The sequence below is a fragment of the Pezoporus wallicus genome, unplaced genomic scaffold (assembly GCF_028554395.1).
Source record: "Pezoporus wallicus isolate ANWC-B61680 ecotype Strahan unplaced genomic scaffold, APGP_CSIRO_Pwel_v1 contig_3952, whole genome shotgun sequence".
In the NCBI taxonomy this organism is placed as follows: Eukaryota; Metazoa; Chordata; class Aves; order Psittaciformes; family Psittacidae; genus Pezoporus; species Pezoporus wallicus.
The window spans coordinates 2,495,517-2,512,590 of NW_026635034.1; the positions used below are offsets into that span (position 1 = coordinate 2,495,517).

Consider the following 17,074-nt stretch of genomic DNA (forward strand, 5'->3'; position numbering starts at 1 on the left):
CGCTCTGGGCAGCCCGGCTGCTGGGGAGCTTTGTGACTGGTCTCCAGGATGTGACTCTATGGAAAAAGGCCTAGGACCTGAAAAATCACCACCACCACAGCTACTTCTGGCCAGCAGCCTGTGCACAGCTCCCGTCATCACACCCGTCTCCAGGCTGAACAGGGTTCTGCACCAGACACTGAGGCTCCAATACTTGGAGGGGTGTTTGCTCTAAGTGCACTGAGCTGGGCTGCAGACTCCTCTCTTCCCTCTGCCATGCTGGGCTCTTAAGACATTTGCTCCAAGGGTATTTTAAGGACCCCAGTCCTGAATTCCTCATTCTCTCCCTGCTCAGTTAGGTGCTGTCTTTCAGTGCAGCAGTTACTGCTGACAGCAGCCCACTGCACTTCTACTAAACTCTACTCCACCATCCCTCTTCCTTCAGTTGCAGCAGAGGTTTCTGATCACTGTTTGGTGAAGTACCAAGAAATGACTTGCCCAAAGTCTAGAACACTTCAGTGGCAGGGAGATGAGGAGCCTCAAGATGCCCAGAGCCGTCTTTTGACCTTGCAGCACCTGGACCATCCCAGTTGCCCATGTCAGAAGAGGAGTTTTGTTATGAATTCCTGAGCTCTGCCCAGTGGGAAATACTGTTCTCACCTGATTTACTTCCTACCAGTTACAAGTTAATAAGCTTTTGCTAAGAAAGTCTGTTGTTTTTTCCCACATAGCCCAAAGCCTCTGGAGTCAAGATTTGCCAGTTGTAGCCCTAGAGATGGCAGGTCAGCCCCACCTCTTTAGTTGCAGGAGACACAACAGCAGTCAAAGCAGAGCCAGTTCCTTGAAATGGATAGGGACATGGAAATGGTAATACGGCCAGGAAAGCTACGGATTGTCACCAGCATGGCTCCAACTCCTTTGGAGTCACTCTGCAGGGACAGCATGTCCCTCTTTCAACCAAGCTTGGCTGCTGAGGGACTCTTCTGCCCCTCTTTGAATATACCCTCCCCATTGCCCTATGCTGGTTTCACACAGAGCCCATCCCAGCCAGTTTATCCCCAGTCCCAAAGCAGCATCTGTCAGGTAACACAAGCACAGTCCTTAAGCAGCATCGATCTGCCTTCTTGGTTTGGGAAAACACTGGCTGGGGAAAAATCCCTTGGGTCCATCAGACTGGGGAAAACAAAACCAAACTGAATGAGGCAGCAAAGGCTGGTTCCAACGTTCAACAGTGGAAGAGGGGAAAGGAAATTGAGAGTTAAACACTGACGGGACAATTCCCTTGGATCCATTGGACTGGGGAGAACAAAACCAAAACAAGAAATGAGGCAGCAAGGCTGGTTTCAACGTCCAATAACAAAAGAGAAGAAAGGAAATGGGAATTTAAACTGGAACAAAGAATGAAGGGGAAAATGAGGGGAAAAATGAGGGAAAAAATGAGGGGAAAAATGAGGGGAAAAAAAATCTTCCTCTACCTAATCCCCCAAATTTCCTCCCTGACCAGGAAGATGATAGCAGCATGTTCAAAGTTTCTGGTTGTTGTCTTGGAGAAAGCAGTAGTTGTTGCATCAAACCAAGTATTTCAGATGTCTGCCTTCTCCCTCTCAGTCACTTTATGTTTTCCGAATGTTCCAGTTATAATCTGGATTGGTCTTCTGTTCTAATGACCTATCCAGAGGTGACTTGGGATCGAGGGGGGATTTCTGAGAGGGGGGTGAGCGAGGGTCCGACACTCCAGCATGAGGTGGAGGGAGAGGCTGTTTGTAATCTCCCGATTTGTCTGTGTGGAAGGACCGGTAGTGGTCCGAAGGTCCTTGGCCATGGTATCCCATGGGTGGCCTGTGGTCAGACATCCGCCTGAAATCCTGCTGGTGGTAGTTCTGAGGCCTGAACTCATCAGATCGTCGACGCTTGGAATCGTGGTGGTGCCTGCAGAAAGAGAACGAGATGAATGGAGAGCGGTTCCCTAAGGAAAGCCTGGCCATCGCAGTGCTTCCCTGCACGTTCCTCCCAGCCTTTCCAAGAGGAAAGGGAATAATTACCTGTCGTAATAATCTCGATGGCCTCGGTGGTCTCTGTCACTGTTGTACTGTTCGTATGGCCTCTTGCGGGACAGGTTATTGGGTCTGTAGCTCCCAGAGCTCCGGTGGGGCTCTCCACGAGACCGCCGATCCCCGTAGTGGTGATCCTTGTACCAGTGCTGCTCGTACTGGTGATGCCGCTCCCCGCCCCACATCTGGTTGCTGTTGCCACCGTAGTTGAACTTCCGATCCCTCTGCCATTCCCCTCGGTCTGCAATGAGGAAAGCACCACTAAGTGTCTTCCATGCTCTAGTTTAATGTGCTGAATTCTCAAAGAAATGGTAACCTGACCAGGTCCCAGAAGACTTTGTGTCCGAGAGCAAAGAGCCATTAGGTTACAAGGCATGATTTCTCCTGGCTTGCAGCACTCACCCGTGTTGCTGAAATGTCTCTTGTTTGGATGGCCATAGTTGTCCCGCGGGTGCCCGTGCATCTGCTGCTGGGCGTGGGAAGGGGGCAAGTGGATCTTCTGGGAATGAGGGTTGTGAGGCACGTGAGACTGGGACATCACAGAGTCGCGGCTGGAGCCTGAAGGCTCTGGGCGGAACGGCTTCTTCATGCTGGACATGTCCTCCTTCTTCTTCTGCTCCTGCAGGGTGGAAGAGAATGTTACAGCTCCACTGCTCCTTCACCAAAGGATTGGGACTATGTGAGCAATGGCCTTGCCTGTCAGGCTCTGGAATGTTCTTCAGAGTCCCATGCTGTGGGCCACCCACCTCTTTGAGCATTTGGAGAACCAGCTGTGCCCAAGCATGGTATAAATGGCAATGGCACAAATGTAATGGAGGACAGGGACAATGTAGCCCCACACGGCCCCCCTTCTACATCCTGTCTCTAAAGGGCTGTTCACTCTCAAGGTCAACCCAACACAACGTGCCACACCAAGTAATGATTTCTCTTGGTCAGAAAGCCAGAACAAAGTGACCAGTGCTGTCAGGTGACGGGAGAAATGCCACGCAACAGGTGGCAAATGCAGCCAGACTGATGAGATGTTAAGAAAATCACAGACTGTCAATAACAACAAAGCAAACCCATGAAAGAAGCGACACTCCAAGTGTGACAACTCTTAAGGGAAGCAACCAAAGGGAAGGCACTTCAGGTCTCACCTCTTCTTCCTGTGATCTTTTCTTATGAGCCATCTTGTAGAGTTTGTGCAGTTTTCTGGCATCAAATTCTGTGAATTTTGACACAAATATCCACAGGTTCCTAGAAGGACATGAACATTTTCTGTTAGATGCTACATCAGCAGTTTAAGTGCCAATTGCTTTCAAGCCAACATCAAATCGGTTCTACCCTCCCTGGAAAACAATCTCAACCCAGCTCAGGACAGGATGAGCAGGAGAGTTGAAACCACGTTCTTCAGAGCAAAATAAAGAGGCATGCATTGGTTTATTTAAAGTAGCTCTGAAGTCAAGTTTAGCTGAAACCAGCACAGAGAGAACAGCCATGGACTGAGTGGGCCAGAGGACACAAGATTCCACTTGTTCAATAAGAGGCAAATGGCGAACTCATCCACATAAAACCTAGCAGCCTTTGAGGACCCTTCTTAAATATCACAGACCAGCCAAGCAAGAAAACAAAACGACCCCTCACCTTCTCCATAACTTGATATGGTCCTGGTCAGTGTAGGCTTTAAGGCACTCAGAGATGCGGTCCCCAATTTTTAGGAGGCAGCTGCGTGTGTGCTCCAGCTGCTCTTGAACCGTCAGTCCCTTATCAGGCTTATCAAGTTGCTTCAGTGCTTTTTTGACTGGTCTCATCCTTTCCTTGCACTTCAAAAAGTGAGAGAGCAGAAGGTGACTCCTTTGGCACAGGGCTCTACACTGCTCCCTTGTTCATCAGACAGAGCAGGAAGAAGTGCTCTCATGAGCATGAGATACAAGCTTTATCTGACCATTAGGCAAGGAGCAATCAGAATCACTGAATAGTTTGGGTTGGAAAGGAAGTGCCATTTACAGCAGCTGCTAATAGGCACAGAGGAGGCTGGTGGATAACACATGCACAAGGTTCCACCATGCTCTCACATCAGCCAGAGGACATCACTGTGGGACACTAGGACAGGCCTCACACCCTGACACCTAAAACGCACCCTTGGATAACATGGAAGCAAACCCTGGCTGCCTGGCTGGGCTCTGCCACTGCCCTCCCATCTCCCAAGGAAAATACTCACTATACTGAATGTTTCTTGGTCCAGATCATCATCTTCCTCTTCCCCGATGGGAATCGGTTCACTCCCTGCAGTAATGTGGACAGGACCTTGTGATCTCTTCCCTTTATTTCCTGATTTGGCTTCACCACCTTTAGGCTTTACAAGGACAAATTACATCACATGAGGAGCCAGATCCCAAGTGATCCAACTAAGAACCTCTGCACTATTACTGGCAGTGGTTAAAGCCCAGGCACTGCTCCTACAACTTTCCTCCCAAGATCCCCAACTGTTTAGCTGCAGTGCTTCTAATTTATAATCCCTGCGGGAGTAGAGACAAGTCAAAGACAACATTTTGGACATGAATAAGATATTCATACTCATGAAGAGAAAACCAACATTGAAGACCTGGAAGAGAGCTTAGGCTAAAGAATATATATCCCTTGCAAAGGACAGAGCTCAGAGTAGTCTCATGTCTATGAGGGTCTTAAGCTTCATGTGATGTTACTAGCCCTCACACCCTCTGGAAAGCAACCTCAAATCATGGGCTGTTAGAGTAAACTTTGATCGTAACAAGAATCTCTGGAAAGCAAACTTTTCCCTGTATAAGTAACCAAACTTCTTGCTTTGCTCTTATGACCTCAGTGTCAAAACATAGTGGGCAGGGTGTACATACCTGTTCCTTGGACAGGTACTTCAGGTCATTATTACAAAAGCCCTTCCAGTTTGAACCCAGCCTCAGGGCACTTGTATCCAAAATTCAAGGGACATTTTAGTCCACAACATCCCACTGATGTTGAAACACTCATTCTGGTGAGTCCTGAACAGTGACAAGGCCAACTTAGTCTTGATGGTGTGGGCATTTGGGATATTTGGGGTGAGCTTAGATTAAAGGGGAATACAGGCAAGGAGCTGCCAACCCTGTGATAAATCACAGCTGAGCAGAACTTTGATCTGAGTGCTCCTGGCTCTTCCTCCTTTCTTCCTTAACATCATCTGTTTGGCCATATTGCTCTCATAGGCCCAGCTGTACATGAAAGGCAGTCTGACAAAATCTCTTCCTTTTTGCTCACAATGCATCAAGCTTTGGGATATATTCCCCTTTTCTACTTTTTATTGCAATTCTTCACAATAAGAATTCAGGAGGGCTGAAAAAGGGATAATGCCTCACCCCTCAGTGCTTCATTGATGTCTCTTCACACAAGCTTTTAATGAATCATAAGCTTCATAGCTTGCCCTTCTGCTCAGAAATCTTCCTAGCTCTTAAACTGCTCCCCAGAGCACCACATACCTTCTCTTTCTTGTCTTTTGTCTTCTTTTTCTCTTTATCGCTTTCCTTTTCCTTCTTAGTGGTTGTCTGTTTTTCCTTGTTCTCTTTGTTCTCTTTCTTCTTCTGTTTCTTTTTCACTGGGCAATTTTCCAAGCCATCCTCCTAGAAAATCAGGACAAAGTTGGAGGCCCTCACCTCACATACGCTTTCTTCCGTAAAGCTTCCATCCTTGAAACAGGCAATTTTTGAGGTCCATCCAAATTTGCCCTCACACCTCTTTAGCCAAGACAGCAAGCCCTGCTGAACCAGCTGCAACCCTTGACTAAAGGATATACAAAATAGATGAGCCCGAATCTGTAACTAGCTGGCACACTGTAGATAAGCACTGCTTCCCTCTGCCAGCTCTCCTCAAGAACACTCAGGCCCTAAGGTAGATACTGATCAGCACATGAACAAAAAGTCACAGACTACAAGCCAAACCACTCAAAGACAGAAGGTTTTCTAAGCAACAGCACGACCTTGGTAAACTCCAGCTTCACCACTGACTGATGTACTGAAAAGGAGAGGAAAAGAATTCTTCTTTCTCTCCTTTATAAGGGCAACAGACTTTGTCCTGAGACAACCTTTCCTCCTAGTCAAGACGTGGATCCATTCTAGGATCCCACAAAACAAAGCACTAAAAGAGTGGGTGGGAAAGGTCCTTCTTTCACCCCCACAGCTGTAAATATGTTTTTGTGTTTGCCAGTCTCCTGCAATAACAACACACCTTAAGGAAACCTGGAAAAACCACTACCCACCAAGTTGACTCACCTTGACTTCACCTTCTTCTGACTGGTTGTCTGAGTGCCGAGGAGAGAGGAGTTCATTCCCATGCTCATCTTTGACTTTGGGAGCCTTGTTCTCTTTCTTTACTCGTGGTTTCCTCTTCTTTAGCTTACCCTGGGGAAAACACAGAACAAGTCAGGGCAGGCGAATAGCCACAGCTACTTCCTGGGGACATACCCCACCTCCTAAACATCTTACAGACAGCTGCAGGACCTGCAGGGCAGCAGGAAGCTTCGTGAGCCCATGTCATTCAGTTAAATGTAACAGTTCTCATTTCAGTATTGCAGTGCAACCAGATAACAGACAAGCCCGTATTCTTGCACGTAAGTGATGTTCAGTGACCTGAGGACACACTCTGTCTCCCACCACCAGCCACCCAGTCATCCCGAAATCCCCAGAACCAAGCAGCTGCATTTCACCTCTTCCCCATCTTTCATGTTTTCCTTCTTGTCCAGATCTTTCTTCAGCAGTTTCAGTAGATAATCAACTCGGGTCTGGAGCTGTTTTCCCTGAGGTTTCTTATCTGTCTCAACAGGTAGGATCTTTGATAGAAAACAGAAAAATATATAGCCAAACACACCTAGAAAACCTTAACAAGAGATACACATTAGCAACAGTCCTTCCAGGCCCAGCAAAGGGTCAGAGATGCTGCATCTTCTGAGAGAACAAGAAGGTTCAAGCATTTCTCACACCTCTCACACAGACTCTCCCTGTCTAGCCAAAACCAAAGCTCCTAGTGAGCAAGCCAGCATCCCTCCCTTGGCCTTTTGCAGAAGTGAAAGGAGCCCAAGGCATCTCTCTAGATTCTCTATGATCTTTCTTGTAAGTATTCAAAGGAAGAAAAAAAAAACACAACATGTTTGCAAAGTGTATTTAGTTTGCAAAACTGAGTCCGCTCCCCTTGACACATCAGATTTGTCTGTGGCAGCCTTGTCACAGCGGGCTGGTCCCCTCTGGTAACCAGAGACATTGCTACAGCAATGACAGAGATGCAGCAAACAAAGCTGCAAGGTGCCACTCTGTGGATGAACTGTCTCAGGCTGCCAGCCAGGTTACCCTCATGCTTCATTGGAATTTGGGTGGCACGGCTCAGACAACTGTTTCCATTGCAAAATGCCTTTCTGAACTTGATGTAGAAAGGCTCCCAGCCACAGGTTGATCTATGCTATTTTACAGCCCATCAAATAACACAACTCTGCTTTCCATCAAGCAACATTCCATGGAGGTCACTGCTTTCCTCATTATTATTAATTGTTATTTTTTGAAGGGTTACAAACAGAAAAATCTGTTTCTGGAGTAAATCAGACATGTTCTCTATGAACAACGGACCCAATGCAAGCACCAAGCAAAACCACCTACCTTATCAGACAGCTTCAATTCCGGATCTGTTTTAATTAGTTCCCAGTTTCCATAGCCATGCTCATAAATTCCCACTAACAACCGAGAATCCTCTTCCACTCCCCAGTCGACATCAAAATGGGCTGCTTTGACCCGACATGTCAGACGGTACCTGAAAGCATTTCAGACATGAGCTGATTCTAATGCTCTGGGAGATAAAGCAAATCCACAGAGCTTGGTTACTCCCTCTTCCCACTACAAAGTCCAGATTCCTGAGCCTCTTTCTGCATTGCCTGCTTAGCCAAACTCACTTCTTCCTTTCCTCTGGGTCCGCAGGAATGGATTTATGCAGCATTTCAAACTCCTCTTCATGCTGGATGATGGATTTCACATTGACTTGGACACCGGAAATCTTCATAGTAGGACCTCTTCTTTTCCCAGGCCCTTTCCCTGTTCAACAACAGAACACAGCAACTAAGGAACTCTTGTAGGAAGAGGTGCTTCTGTAAAAATGTCTAAGCACACAGAGACCAAGACCTTGCCCTCAACCTCTTCTTTAAACAGCAGGCCCAAGGTAAGTTTTCTGTCACTAACTCCCTTAGATCTACAATCCAGACACCTCCATGGTCATCTTAAAAACACATCTAAGGACACTGGAGCTGTTGCTTCAGTAGTTTTGCTCAGCTGCAGCAGGCAGACCCCCAGCAGGAAATCCAGCCCAGACCCCTCTATCTCCAAATCAACAGCACAGAACAGGCATACACAGAGCAGTTAATGATGAACTCATGTTCATCATCATCATCATCAGTTGATGATTAGCACTCTGGGAAGTGCTAATTGTGGATCCTGCTTTACCGTGGAGCACACAGCATGTTTGTCTCCCAGTCCAGGGGCAGTTAAAATATGCCTTGTGGGCCAGCATTAAACTGATTACTTCAGCCTCTCCCAGAAAACCTCGTATTTAGCAGAAGCCAACAGACCCAAATGCAACGTCCCAGGCTGAGCAGAAGACTCAGGGGCTTCTCTCCACTGCTGAGATGGAGATGTGCGCTTGTTCTTTCCTTTTAAATTGCACTGTGGCATGCTTCCCTGCCCAGCAAGGGCATAGTTTTCTCCCCAGCTCCATGCAACTCCCCCAAAACCATCCCAACAGCAGCACACAACCCTCTTGCTTACCTTCACCTGGATTTTCTTTCAGTTGCTCCTCATATTCTTGCATTGCTGACACACAGCTATTGTGGATGAGTTCCCCTAACCTTTTTAGATCAGCCACAGACTTATCCACCAGCTCAGCATCCCGGGCAATACACTCCAGCCTGGAAAAGGGGAAAAAAAAGGTTTGTATGTGATAAAGCATACCTCCTCCCTGCCACTTCCTGAGCAAGTGTTTCATAGCTTTTAGCAGTCAGTGCTGTGAAACCTGCACAAGTCAAGGTTGTGCAGGAAACGACACAGTTTTAGTCTATTTTTCAGGTCTCTCAGCTGCAGTACAGAGCAGATGTAGTACAGCTGATCCAACCCTTTGGATTTTCTAGTATTCAGGCAAAGGTGAGAACTGTCTATCTTGGGCACAATAGGCACCTTCTGTGACTGTATAGTGTTCCTTTAGCTTTCTCATTTCCATATTAACTCCATTTGATGGTCAAAAGCTGCCATCTGCTGTTTGCCTGGCTGAAGTTAGTCACAGCAAGCAACAGCCCATTTGCCAGCCTTGTGTTTCACAACAGAAAAGTACAACCAGCTGAAAACCCAGTCATTTCTCATACAACACATGCAGAGATCCCTGCCTCAGGTCTGAGACCTCAGCAAGGGCTACAGCTTTCCAGAGCCAGCACACATACCCATCTCCCTTTCTTCCTCACACTGCATCATATCACCCAATCTATGCAGACCCTTGCTCAAGGACAGTGTGTGCCTCTCCTTGCTTCCCTTCAAGAGGGATACAGCAGCCAAAAAAAGATGCTCCAAATTCAGTCTTGAAGCTAACATGCATGGCAAAAGCTTGCCAAGCATTTTGGGCAGCATTTGCTGTTCAGATAGCTGCTCCCTCTCCTTTCTAGGCAGAGTGGAAATGCCCAAAGGCCCAGGCTCTGCCAGCAGGATGATGCTGTGTACAGCCTGGCGCCACTACTGTTCTGGCTGGGTTTTGGCCAGCATTCATCAGTGCTCATCAACTAAGACATGAGGGACTGTATGGCAGGGATGGGGTTACTGACATATGACAGCAAGGCTTTGTGCTGCCCATGGAGGTTGTATCTAACACTCGTAACAATGTGTTTATGGCTGTGCTTTGAAATCCAACATCCCCGCACCATTACCCCTCTAGAGCTGGGCTAGGCTGGGACTCACCGTTCAAGAGGCAATCCAAACTTCTTGTAAGCCTTGATAAACCTAGGCAAAAACCAAAACAAACAGGAACTAAACCAGCTGCCATAAAAAGCGGGTCCAATATCAAACACTTGAATATATTAATTACAGCCTGCCACATAATCAACCTTGCATTCCACACTGATCAGCTAAGCACCTTTCAGCACCAGGAAGCCTAATTCATTAGTCCCCACAAAGAGTTATATGACCTCAGCTGCAGAAGAACACAACATTATTGTGAATGTTGAATGTTTGACAGATGAGCGGAAGAAAAAAGAGGAGAGGCATAACCACAGTGTAAAAACAACTCAAGGAAAGCACTGGCTCACACCAGGATGGTAATTATTAACTTCACTTTTCCAAGGAGAAAAAAGAGCCATTAAATCAATGTCATTAGCAATTGTAATGCTCTACCCATCACACAAGAGCCAGATGTGGTGCAATCCATCACAGAGGTTTACAGACAATGATTGCTATTTAGTTTTAGGTCTTATTTTTATGGTGAAAATCACTGCCATGGCTAACAACTTTAGGGCAAAAGTCAGATACCACTGATACAACTGAACAAGTGCCTTGTGCTGGGATTAGACCCAAAGGCTTCAACTACAGATTATTTTTCAAATGAGGTTTTTTTTTCCCTTTTTTCCATCTTGCGCTCTTTCAGCCTCTTTCTGCTGCACCACAGTAACCTACATGGCTGTTAGCTTTGACACCACAACACCTCCTTCCTGTTCTATGTTTTCAGGCTGGGTATGGAGCAGCTACCACAATCCAGGAAGTCTGATCATCTCCCGCTTAAAAATACATCAGCTCAGAGATGGAGAGTTATGGAAGACTCAAAGATCTTTGGGAAAGGCTTGGGTATTAAAAAATATGAGAAGAAAATAATTTAGCCATCAGCTGACTCAGGGACTGATGGTGCAGAAGAGGACATACAACCACTGGGATCAGCAGGACCAGTGCTTCTCACAGGGGCACTTTCACTTAAAGCTTAAATCAGCAGGACTACTGCCAGAAAAACATCAGGAGTGCCAGAGTCCTTGGATTCTCCAGCTCTGTATCTCATGGCACCTCACGTGCAGTACGGAATTAGCTCAATCCACTTGGCCCAAGAATGGCAGTTACAACAAGGATTAATTTAGCAAGGTACCAGCTCCACTGTAGCCTAAGGACAGCCCAGTCCATTTTGCACAGACCTGAATGTTAAGGTCATCAGCTGGAGCAAACTGAACTATACAAAGGTGCAGAAGCTGGCCCAGTGTACCAGCCCCTCCTAAACCACTGACACGCTTAGAGGTGAACCATTCCTGGATTAATCTGGGAATCCCATCCACCTGCATGGGATTTCTGTATTTATTTCCTGAACTGTCTGTTGTGCCCAGCACTGACCTCCTGATTTCAGCATCAGTAAATCCTTCCACAGTGTCTTTTCTAACACTCCGAGGACGTCCCCTGCGCTTTGGTCTCTTCTCATCATCAGTATCGTCAGTCTCGCTTTCTGATCCAGATGATCTCTGAAGCCTTCTCTTCGTTTCTGCATCTGATTCACTGTCATTTGTCTGAGCCTGTATGTGCCAGGACAACAGCACTACAGTTAACAACTGTAATCTGCTAACCTTTTCTGTCCCTCTCATGCACTGGCACTTTTGCATGTTCAGTTGCAAAACACCTCAGCATCTCTTCCTGAAGATGCAGGAGCCCATGTAATCAACCCAGTGAGGCTGCACGCCCTTGCCACTTCCAGCTAGCTACAGCCCTGGTGGTTATCCTCCATTAACAGCCTTCTCGACAGGAGTTTCAGAGTTGCATTTTGATTTACTAAGGTATAAGATGTAATAAAACACACTGATTACCATGGGTTTCTGCCACAGTCCCTTAGGCTGTTTTGACAACCAGGATACCTCAGAAATGAATCTGGAATAATCCAATATGAATTATTCTTCTCCCAAGTTTTCACCTCAGTGTTTTTCCCCAGCTCTTCCCAGAGAACAGATCAGAAGCACTTAAAGCCCCCTGTCCCAGAAGAGTTTCCTTGCACAGTCTGCTTTCTGTGCCACTGAGGTAGATCCCATCACCTAAAAAAAAAACTTGGGAAGGCACCACTTTTGCCTGCAAGAGCCAAATTTAGGAAAGAAAAGCCAGGGAGCACCCAAGGAAAATGGCATCAACTGCAGTAAAATCTGCATTCCACAGTTTGATATTTTGCCCTGTACATGAGTCTACTTTGTCTGCTAAGACAAGTCATTCCAATACAGGCTCTCACACTGCATTACAAACCATGGGCGCAATGCACAATGCCATCAAGAGGTCAACGTGCTACCTGTGTGCTTTACTCCCAACCAACTTCGGAGGAGGGAAAGAAGCACTCAAGACAGGTTCCCCTGACCACTATCTTTGCCAGCTCTTGCCTCCTGCCCCTCAGCTCCTCGACACTGTTGAGGCTGTACCTTTTTAGTCGAGCTCCGGATTCGAGGCAGCATATAGATTTCCTCCAGTTCTTTCTGCCTTTCTTCCTCCTCCACCTTTTTCCTCTGCTCCTCTGGAATGATATCATCCCAGTCCTTCTGGGACCGCTCCTCCAGCTCTGTCTCTTCCTCCTCCATGGTTGCAAAGTTGGCCACCTTTTAGAAGCAAAGGAACAAGTTTAGAAATTCCCTCCCCTGGAAGGAATATCCCAGAGCTGTCTGCTAAGCTTCAACTCCTTCTCTATGTCCCCAGCTGCCAAACCCTCCAATCCTTCAAAGTGCTTTGTACAGGTCACCTCTCACCAGGCCTAATTTGTCCTATCTGTCACTGACCTTACCACCACAGCAAGATGTGGGAAGCCACAGCCCCGCACCCCAATACAAAGCCTGGGAGCCCATACCTTGAACTGGGAGAGGAGCTCATCGGTAGCACTGGTGGACACTTCGTTCTCTCGTGTTTCAGCCAGACGCAGAATCTCATCAATGTCCATCTCCTACCAGTCAGAAAGAAAGAGAGATGAAACCGAGGGTGCCGAGCACAGCAGGAAATGAGAGCTTGTCCTGGGTTCAGCTGTAACAGTTATTTTTCTCCTTCCCAGCAGCTGGTGCAGCGCTGCGTCTTGGCTTTGGTCTGGGAACAGTGCTGATAACACACTGATGTTTTAGTTGTTATTCAGTAGTGCTTACCCTGATGAAGGACTTCTCAGTCTCATCCTCTGCCAGTGAGGAGGGGCACAAGAAGGCAGGGACAGGACCATCTGACCCAAACTAGCCAAGGGGGTATTCCATACCAAAGCATGTCATGCCCAGTATATAAACTGGGAGGAGTTACCCAGAAGGCCCAGACTGCTGCTCAGGTCAGGCTGGGTATTGGTTGGTGGGTGATGAGCAATTGTATTGTGTGTCACTTGTGTTTATGGTTTTCTTTTCCTTTTGCCCTTTTGGTTTTATATTCTCTCCCCTTGCTATATTCCCTTATCATTAGCAGTAAGAGTAGTTTTGTATTATACTTTAGTTACTGGACTCTTCTTACCTCAACCTGTGGGTTTACATTTTTTCCATTCTCCTCCCTGTCCTGCCCAGAGGAGGAGGGAAAGGAGGGAGGGAGTGAGAGGCTGCATGGTTCTGTGTTGCCGGCTGGGCTTAAACTATGACAGAGCTTTGGAGAACAGAAACACGTTCCCAAGCTAAATGAAGGGCAGATACCTGCAGGTCATCATCACCGAGGGCAAGGATGAACTATCTCAAGTGGTGCAAAAGAGTATGAGTAATAGGATGGAAGAAAAGGAACAGCAAAGCTGAGCAGCAGGGAAAATGTCCAGACAGTGAGACACAGTAACTGTGGACCATTTCCCTCAGGGGAAGTCCTGCACCTCAGAAGTTCTCAGGTGATCAAGAGAACTGGTCAAAGCACTCAATACTGAACTGTCAAAGCGATGCACTGAGGCAGGAGAGAGCGACCGAGTCAACTTCACTGTGCTGGCTCCTGCCTATGAGAGCACCCAAAGAAGGATGCTGAAGGAGTGCTCGGAAGAGGCAGGGAGCAGAGCTCTCAGCAGGCTCTGCTGTAACTAGCTACTGAATACTCAGGAGTCAAGGGACTCTCTTGGGATCTAATGGTGATCATTAACCCTCAACAACAGGCTCTCCTCAACCTCCTGGTCCCCCATCCCCAGGGCTCTCTTTCTTCACCTTCTCCAGACCTGCCCTGTTCAACAACCCACACTCATGCACAGGGCAAATAGAAAGAGTAAGCAAACACACACCACCCCTCCCACACAGACCTGCAGAGGACTCCCAACAGCTATGTGATTTCAACTGCAAACTACCTGAGGCTCTGATTCTTCCCCTTCAAGCTCCTTGAAGAGATCTTCAGCTCCAAATTTCAGAATAGCTGTCAGCTCCTCTTTGTTGAAAGGGTTTGAGCTGCTAGAACAAACAAGAAGGAGAATTTGTTTTGAGCTGTTAAGTCAGCGCCTCTACAACGCAAAATCATACCAAAGGTTTTCCTAATTAAAGGAAGGAGTAAGTTTTCTACCCAGCACTGTAAAAAGCTTTTTTATTGATCTCTTCCCTGCTCTAGCACAGTTAACTACTGTAAAGGGAACAGCCTCCATCTACTTGGGGGGGAAATGGGGAGAGTCTGAGGTCAATGCCAAACTTCAGCTATTGCACCACAAGGCTCCCTCAAATCAGGATGATCTCCAGGAAGAAAAGAGAAGGTAAAAACAAGTGATGCATTAAAAAAAGGTTATCTTTAGATTATCTTTATCCTGTATGTCCAAATTAATGATTGCATAATCCAAATCAGTGGAAGGTGCCATTATGCATTAGTCTCCTGCCCTGTACCCTATCAAATAAACCCTGGGAGACACCAGCAGGGGAAGCTGTTTACACCACATGCTGTACCAGCCATCTCTGCCTCCTGACACAACCACTTACTTGGATTGCCCAGAGGTGTTGTCCAGAACAGTCCGGCCAGTGGTGTCCATACGCTGGATCACCAAATGATCCAGCACCATCTTCTTCTTGGCCCTCTCAATGATCTCCTCCTCTACAGTTCCCTTTGTGACCAGGCGGTAAATATTCACCTGAAGGGCAAAAGAAGAGAAGAGCTATTTCCTGCACCGAAACAAGCTCTGCTGACACAGCAACGCATCCCTCAGTTGTTTCCCAGGAGACTGGTCTGCAGACATTGTCTCTTCGTGTACAGATACGTCTTTTTAGAAGAAAACCATTCTTAGAGGAAACAGCATAAAACAGGCTGGTTAATACAAATCTTGTAGCATGCCTGAGCACAGAGTAAAAGTCTTCTGAAACAATGACTCTAAATCCAAACTAGCATCAAACTTTTCATATATCTAATAAAACCCTAGTAAAGGTGGATGTTCTACTTCCTAAGGGTAAGGGACAAGTCCATGAGGCTGAGAAATGTGATGCCACAGGTTGGGCTTGGTTTGGAACCATCCCAGAACCCAAAGCCAACAGAAGGACCTGGCAAATCTGGGCTGATTTTTTGTCTCCTGGCTTTTAAATGAGCTTCCCTCATGTTGGCAGCACACTGGGGAGTCAGGACTGGGGGCAAAAAGAATGTTTTCAGAGGCTCTGGTGAGGTGGGAGCCAGTTTAGATGCACACACTGAAGCTCCACAGAAAACAGCCCAGGTAACTCTTCTGACCTGCTTCTTCTGTCCAATGCGGTGAGCCCGAGCCTGAGCCTGGAGATCATTCTGGGGGTTCCAGTCCGAATCAAAGATAACAACAGTATCAGCAGAGGCCAAGTTAATTCCCAGCCCTCCAGCTCGTGTTGACAGCAAGAAACAGAAGTCCTGGGAGGAACAAAAGAAAAGGCATCCATGAGTTAACCAACTTGTAACTTGTGTTCATAAAATAGCAATGATGACTTCAAAGCTATGCAAAGAAACAGAGGGAGGACTGCTGCATTCATGCTCCTTACAAGGATTTCCTTCCCACATACACCAAGTACCACTGGTCTTTAAGCCAGGGCACAAAATGAGGTGATGCTGGCAGGGTGAAAGGCGTGCTATTCCAGGAAGAGCCTGGCAAGCACCATTGTGGGAAAGCAATGCAAACAGCTCAGGGCAAGGACACCTTGGAGTTCCTTCTGAAGGTCAGACCATGCTGCCCACCAGACTCCTACAAAGGCAGGAGCAAACACGTGCTTTTTGTTAGCTGCCGGGGTGAGATCAGTGACTAATAGATTGGTTGAGTCATTGCCTGAGGGCACGAGGTGCCAGATTAAAGCCAAGATGCCTGAACCCCTTGGATGCCCCCAGGAGAGGGCAAAGGGCAGCTTCTATGGGCATTCTTGCTCCTTTCCCATCCACACTGCTGCCTCCTTCTCACCTTCCCAAAATCATGAAGCACCCAACTCTATCTCCTGTGTCAGACAAGAATGCTCCTCTGCTCTGGAGTGAGGAGAGGCATATCTCATGGCTGGGCTGACTGTGGCACAAGTTCCTTGCACCAGTCACTGTGAGTCAGCAAGCCCAAATGGGAGGTTTGAGATGCCCTCTCCTAGAACAGTGGAGACTTTCACATCCAAAACGGGACTATGCTGCCTGCCAACACTTAAAATCCCCCTTTTTCCTCTGCCCATTTCATATCAAAAAACAGCTTTCCTCTGGAGGAACGAATCATTTAGCAACCATCTCATTCTCCAGACCATTGGAAGGGAATTTCTAAAGCCTGGCTCTTCCCAGCCTATACAGGACTCTCTGGAGATGTGAGCTATAGCCTTGTTCTGTGGGCGTGGGGGATTTTAAATAAGCAGTATGGCTGTATGTGTGTCTTTAAGAGTATCTGGGGTCCTGGTGAAAAGCTATGAAATGAACCAAGCCCCTCTTGGCAGTCACAGCCATCGCTCAGCCCACCCGGACCCCGCTGAGGCAGGACAGCCCCACTGCAGTACCTCAGAGCCGTCCGCATTGAAGTGGTCCAGCGCCTGCTTTCGGATCTCCCCTTTGATCGAGCCGTCCAAGCGCTGGAAAAGGCAACAACAATGATGTAAGGAAGAAGGTAAAGGAGCCCTGAGGACCTGCTGCACCCAGCTTCTGGGAGCCCTCAGCCCCTTCCTGCCTGCA

At 47.4% G+C, this 17,074-nt stretch overlaps 1 protein-coding gene across 9 annotated transcripts in view; it reads right to left on the reverse strand.

The window, feature by feature from the left end:
* Positions 1-686: 686 nt before the first annotated feature.
* Positions 687-17,074, reverse strand: part of CHD2 (chromodomain helicase DNA binding protein 2) — a 64,900-nt gene continuing 48,512 nt past the window's right edge. For 8 of the 9 annotated variants that reach the window (XM_057418630.1, XM_057418784.1, XM_057419023.1 and 5 more), the window contains 20 exons: positions 16,903-16,974; positions 15,650-15,799; positions 14,914-15,062; positions 14,301-14,400; positions 12,873-12,965; positions 12,454-12,627; positions 11,396-11,571; positions 9,989-10,030; positions 8,816-8,955; positions 7,951-8,089; positions 7,661-7,811; positions 6,721-6,843; positions 6,287-6,415; positions 5,498-5,638; positions 4,231-4,365; positions 3,654-3,832; positions 3,167-3,266; positions 2,433-2,649; positions 2,022-2,271; positions 687-1,908 (listed from right to left, as the gene is read on the reverse strand). In XM_057418630.1, coding sequence (XP_057274613.1) covers positions 1,593-1,908; positions 2,022-2,271; positions 2,433-2,649; positions 3,167-3,266; positions 3,654-3,832; positions 4,231-4,365; positions 5,498-5,638; positions 6,287-6,415; positions 6,721-6,843; positions 7,661-7,811; positions 7,951-8,089; positions 8,816-8,955; positions 9,989-10,030; positions 11,396-11,571; positions 12,454-12,627; positions 12,873-12,965; positions 14,301-14,400; positions 14,914-15,062; positions 15,650-15,799; positions 16,903-16,974 — 2,976 coding nt within the window. In that variant the 3' untranslated portion in view covers positions 687-1,592. The remainder of the gene's footprint in view (positions 1,909-2,021; positions 2,272-2,432; positions 2,650-3,166; positions 3,267-3,653; positions 3,833-4,230; positions 4,366-5,497; positions 5,639-6,286; positions 6,416-6,720; positions 6,844-7,660; positions 7,812-7,950; positions 8,090-8,815; positions 8,956-9,988; positions 10,031-11,395; positions 11,572-12,453; positions 12,628-12,872; positions 12,966-14,300; positions 14,401-14,913; positions 15,063-15,649; positions 15,800-16,902; positions 16,975-17,074) is intronic. The other variant, XM_057418866.1, reaches the window with a different exon arrangement.